Source organism: Macrobrachium rosenbergii, chromosome 2, assembly GCF_040412425.1.
Source record: "Macrobrachium rosenbergii isolate ZJJX-2024 chromosome 2, ASM4041242v1, whole genome shotgun sequence".
NCBI lineage: Eukaryota > Metazoa > Arthropoda > Malacostraca > Decapoda > Palaemonidae > Macrobrachium > Macrobrachium rosenbergii.
Window position 1 is genome coordinate 33890513 of NC_089742.1, and position 5000 is coordinate 33895512.

At 35.7% G+C, this 5000-nt stretch overlaps 1 protein-coding gene across 1 annotated transcript in view; it reads right to left on the reverse strand.

Annotated features, from left to right (window-relative positions):
- Positions 1-5000, reverse strand: part of LOC136842752 (uncharacterized) — a 15258-nt gene that overhangs the window by 6338 nt on the left and 3920 nt on the right. Inside the window, exons 2-3 of the mRNA XM_067110519.1 lie at positions 3020-3208; positions 1640-1724 (exon numbers count right to left, since the gene is read on the reverse strand). Of these exons, the coding sequence (XP_066966620.1) occupies positions 1640-1724; positions 3020-3208 (274 nt within the window). The remainder of the gene's footprint in view (positions 1-1639; positions 1725-3019; positions 3209-5000) is intronic.

Below are 5000 nucleotides of genomic sequence, written 5' to 3' on the forward strand. Positions count from 1 at the left end.
GGCATATCGACAAACAGCCAGTACAGATAATAGGCCTATTTCATTGGAGGCTCTTGTCATGTATGAGAAAAATTCAATGACATAATACATCACTGGAGAGAGAGAGAGAGAGAGAGAGAGAGAGAGAGAGAGAGAGAGAGAGAGAGAGAGAGGTTCTTAAAGCTCTGGCCTACTAACTGGTTGCAAGTAAATAGATGATTGAAGACCTGAAATCACTCTGAAGAGAAACAGACAGACAGACAGACAGAAAGAATACTTAAATGTCATTCTACAACAAATGCATGAATAAGAGTATAAACATTTTGAAGAGAGAGAGAGAGAGAGAGAGAGAGAGAGAGAGAGAGAGAGAGAGAGAGAGAGAGAATACTTAAATGTCCCTCTACAATCTAATGGATGAATAAAGAGCATAAACACATTGGAGAGAGAGAGAGAGAGAGAGAGAGAGAGAGAGAGAGAGAGAGAGAGAGAGAGAGAGAGAGAGAAAATGCTAAAATGACTTAGATGCGGTTACTAGCCCCAAGAAGATGGATGATTAAAGAGCATAAAGACTTGAGAGAGAGAGAGAGAGAGAGAGAGAGAGAGAGAGAGAATGCTAAAATGACACAGATGCGGATACTAGCTTCAAGTAAATTGATGACTAAAGAGTATAAACACTTTGGAGAGAGAGAGAGAGAGAGAGAGAGAGAGAGAGAGAGAGAGAGAGAGAGAGAGAGAGAGAGAGAGAGAGAGAGAATGCTAAAATGACTCAGATGTGGTTACTAGCTCCAAGTAAATGGATGACTAAAGAGCATAAACACTTTGAGAGAGAGAGAGAGAGAGAGAGAGAGAGAGAGAGAGAGAGAGAGAGAGCCAAGTACACAAATGCGCCTAGCACAAAGGAGTGCGTCCTCTCTACGCAGCCAGCGCGTACACACTATATGTACATAGAGGGTGGAACTCACCATTACACAAATGGCGATTCGTTTAGAGCTTAGGGGCTAAATGAATCACTCCAAAACCCCCTAGGATGGTCTGTCTGTTATGATGAAGTACGAGCTCTCAAAGGCTTACTTCCTTTTGGCGTTGTTTGCAAACCAGACTTTCGTTTGCATTGCGTCGTTTGGGTTTTTTCTTTGGTATTAATCTTTTATTTTTAGTTTTCTGTTAAAGAAAGCTATTGAGATGGCTATTTGTCTGTCCGTTCGGTCTAAGATCTTAACAAGTAAAAAAATGCGCCGAAGTTTCTTCGGCGCAATCGGGTTTTCTGTACAGCCACTACCAGCGTATAATCAAGGCCACTAAAAATAGATCTATCTTTCAAGGTCTCCGGTATAACACTGTATGGCCGCGGCCCATTAACCTGTAACCACGCCTGGTGGTAGCTCATCCTATATCGTTGCCAGGACCACGATTATGGTTAACTTACTGGAAGAAAGAAAACTACTGAAGGCGGGAGGGTTGCAACGTGGTATGTTTGATGATTGGAGGGTGGATGATCCAACACCAATTTAAAGCCCTCTAGCCTCAGCAGTTTTTAAGATCTGAGACAGAAAGTGAGGACGGACAGATAAAGCCGGCACAAAAAGTTTTCTTTACAGAAAACTAAAACCTGAGGCGGGAGGAATGTTGATCATCCCCACCCTCCAATCATCAAACATACCAAAACTCCCCTCTAGCATCAGAAGTTTTTATTTCATTTTGAGCCGTGATCGTGCGTCTGGCATCGCTATAGGTGCTGGCTGTGGCTGAGAAAAAGTTTCATATAGAATACTACAGAAAATAATGCACCGGGCAAAACTGGGCCTAGTTTCACATTAACATTCGGTTACCACATTCAGGCTGATGTCACAATGGATTAATGATATCAACAGAAATGATTAGCATTATCATTACCTGATTAACTGTTTGTAGTCTTCAAAATTTAATTTAGTAGAGACTAATATGAATAAATTATTATTTATTATGTTTTATTAAAATTTGATTATTATTATTAGAATTCATTATGAGGTCATTCAGCACTTAAACGTAAATTTGACGGTGTAACAGGAGGAAACCTAGTTGCACTATTCAATTGTCAGTTTTTTGAAAAAGTTATCAAGAAAGTGAATGTGATCTAAAACAAGGTAATTTACAGTGCACTGATTAGATGCACTGACGGCATCCTTCGGAGATGTTTTATTAAAATTCTTTAGATTTAAAGTGTTATTAACTATTAATTAAGGCAAATTATTATTATTAACATTCGGTTAACGTTACTTATTATCATAATGATAACCTTATTATCACATCATTATACCAGCGATAGTGGTAGTAGCAACCCCATTATTATTATTATTATCCCATTGTTATTGTGTCGTTTTTTTTATTATCAATATTATTACGTTTCCAGTCATTCAACACAATGATAAAATCAAAAGAAGTTATCATAAAGGGCCATTATTATTATTATTATTATTATTATTATTATTATTATTATTATTATTATTATTATTACAGAGTGAGTTATTATCATTATTAATTTCATTGTGATTGTCATTATCCCTGACTACAACTACGTGACTTATAAGCGAATATGATTGTTATTACTAGAGTGAATTATTATTATTATTATTATTATTATTATTATTATTATTATTATTATTATTATTGAGTGAACTATTACCATTATTGTCATTATCCCTGAGTTAGTTTGTATGCATAATAATAGCCACGTGACTATAAATACGTGGCTATAAGAGAATATGATTGTTATTACTAGAGTGAATAATAATAATAATTATTATAATAATATGATAATAATAAATAACACACACTATTATTATTATTATTATTATTATTATTACTATTATTATATTATTATTATTATTCATAAAATTCCAACTCTCACAAAAACAATATATAAAAAATTCTTTCCATCCTTGTCTCACGTTCAGCCGAAAGATCTTTTAGAACATTTCTCTGGCCAGTTTCAGGAATCCTGCGAATTCCTACGAAACTGGCAGACGGCGCTGGAAATTTCCTCCCTCTCTTTAACTTTCACGTAAGAAGGACAAGTCCTCCGTGCGTGCAAGGGCAACCAGGATCCTGTCACGCGTCGCCTGTGCGCAATAAAAAGCTCTGGAAAGATAAATGTCAATTTGCACCTCGGCGTTCTTGAGACGAGGAGGCTGGAATTCCAGACCGTGGAGGGAATCGTCCGTCCTGGAAGAAGTATTTTTGAGAGCTTTGTCTGTGGAATGTGATTGAGAAATGGTTGATATTTAGCTTAATGTTTCTCTCTGGTATGTAATATGATGTTTCTTTTTCACTTTGTTTAGAAAAAAAGAAGTTATTGATAAGCAACGGAATGTAGCATTTGCTTTTTTTTTTTACTTTCTTTAGAGAAAAGAAATTATTGACAAGAATCTATAATTAATATTGAGCGCTTGTTCCTTTCTGGAATGTAATACCTTATGATTTTCTCTGTTTTTTTTTTTTTATTTTGTATAGAGAAAAGACATTACTGATTAATTAACATTAAGCTCGCGTTCCTTTCTGGTATGTAATATACTGTATTTGTTTCTCTCTTTTAGTTTTCTGTAAAAGAAAACTGTTGTGCCGGCTTTGTCTGTCCGTCCGCACTTTATTTTGTCCGCACTTTTTCTGTCCGCCCACACTTCTTAAAAACTACTGAGGCTGTAGGGCTGCAAATTGGTATGTTGATCATCCACCCTCCAATCATCAAACATACCAAATTGCAGCCCTCTAGCCTCGGTAGTTTTTATGTTATTTAAGGTTAAAGTTAGCCATAATCGTGGTTCTGTCAATACTATATGATAGGCTACCACCTGGCCGTGGTTAAAGTTGCATGGGCCGCGGCTCGTACAGCATTATACAGAGACCACCGAAAGATAGATCCATTTTCGGTGGCCTTGATTACACGCTGTAGCGGCTGTGCAGAAAACTCGATTGTGCCGAAGAAACTTCGGCGCATTTTTACTTGTCTTATTTTGCATTGAGAAAAGAAATAACTGATAAGAATCTGCAATCATATGAAGCTCCGTGTTCCTTTCTAGAATGAAATATGAGCGTTTCTCTTTTTTCGATATAGAGAAAATAAACTATCGATAAGCATCGGTAACGACTTTTTTCATAATTTCACTCTACAGAATTGATATTTTTGGATTTTTTATATCAAAGAACAAACACCTGAAAGACGGTGTTAATCATGCTAGGTGGTCCCATTAAGGAAAATAAATCCTTGAGTATAAGTATATGAATATTTTGAACATATGACTCATAAAGACACCGTGTGATTTTCATAAAAAGACCATATATTTTTAATCAACTTTTCGCTAGAAAGAAATTGTACAAAATCCTAAACATACCAGCGGTAAAAGGACATAAACAACCATATAAAGAATGCAATGATCCGATCAAATCACCGGAATAATAAGTAGGGTTAAACAACAAAGAGTACTTTTAATCTTTTCTGTAGTTATAAGAAATACTTATCACTTCAAAATCATGCAACTCACCATGAAATAATTTGATGCAAACAAACACAACTAAAACGTTAATTGCCAACGCTTAAACAGACGCACAAAGCATTTAATTTCCTGCTGAAATATTAATGAAAGCTATGGCATTGAAATGGCCGATGAAAATGGTTTCCGGGTGAATAATTAACATTCCAGGTTGATCCGTGGCTTATCCCGATGCTGCACATGCTTGTCATATAAACTATCAAACTATCAAGTGATTAATTTGAAAAGCGAGCTCTGTAATTCATAGTCAATGACTGAAAAGGGTAAATAATAATGATTTGTATAATACATCGACGAGTGTTGCATAATATTGCTAGATAAAAAATACTCGTAGTAGCGCGAGTCTTGAAATAAACAAATCCACAGTTATGTATGGGTACAAATATATTTGAAAATAAATCTGTACGGAGAGCTTTCGGGAATCTGTTCGATTCCTCTTTCTAATCTTTTAAATATATTTGTACCCATGCATAACTGTGGATTTGTTTCTCCAAT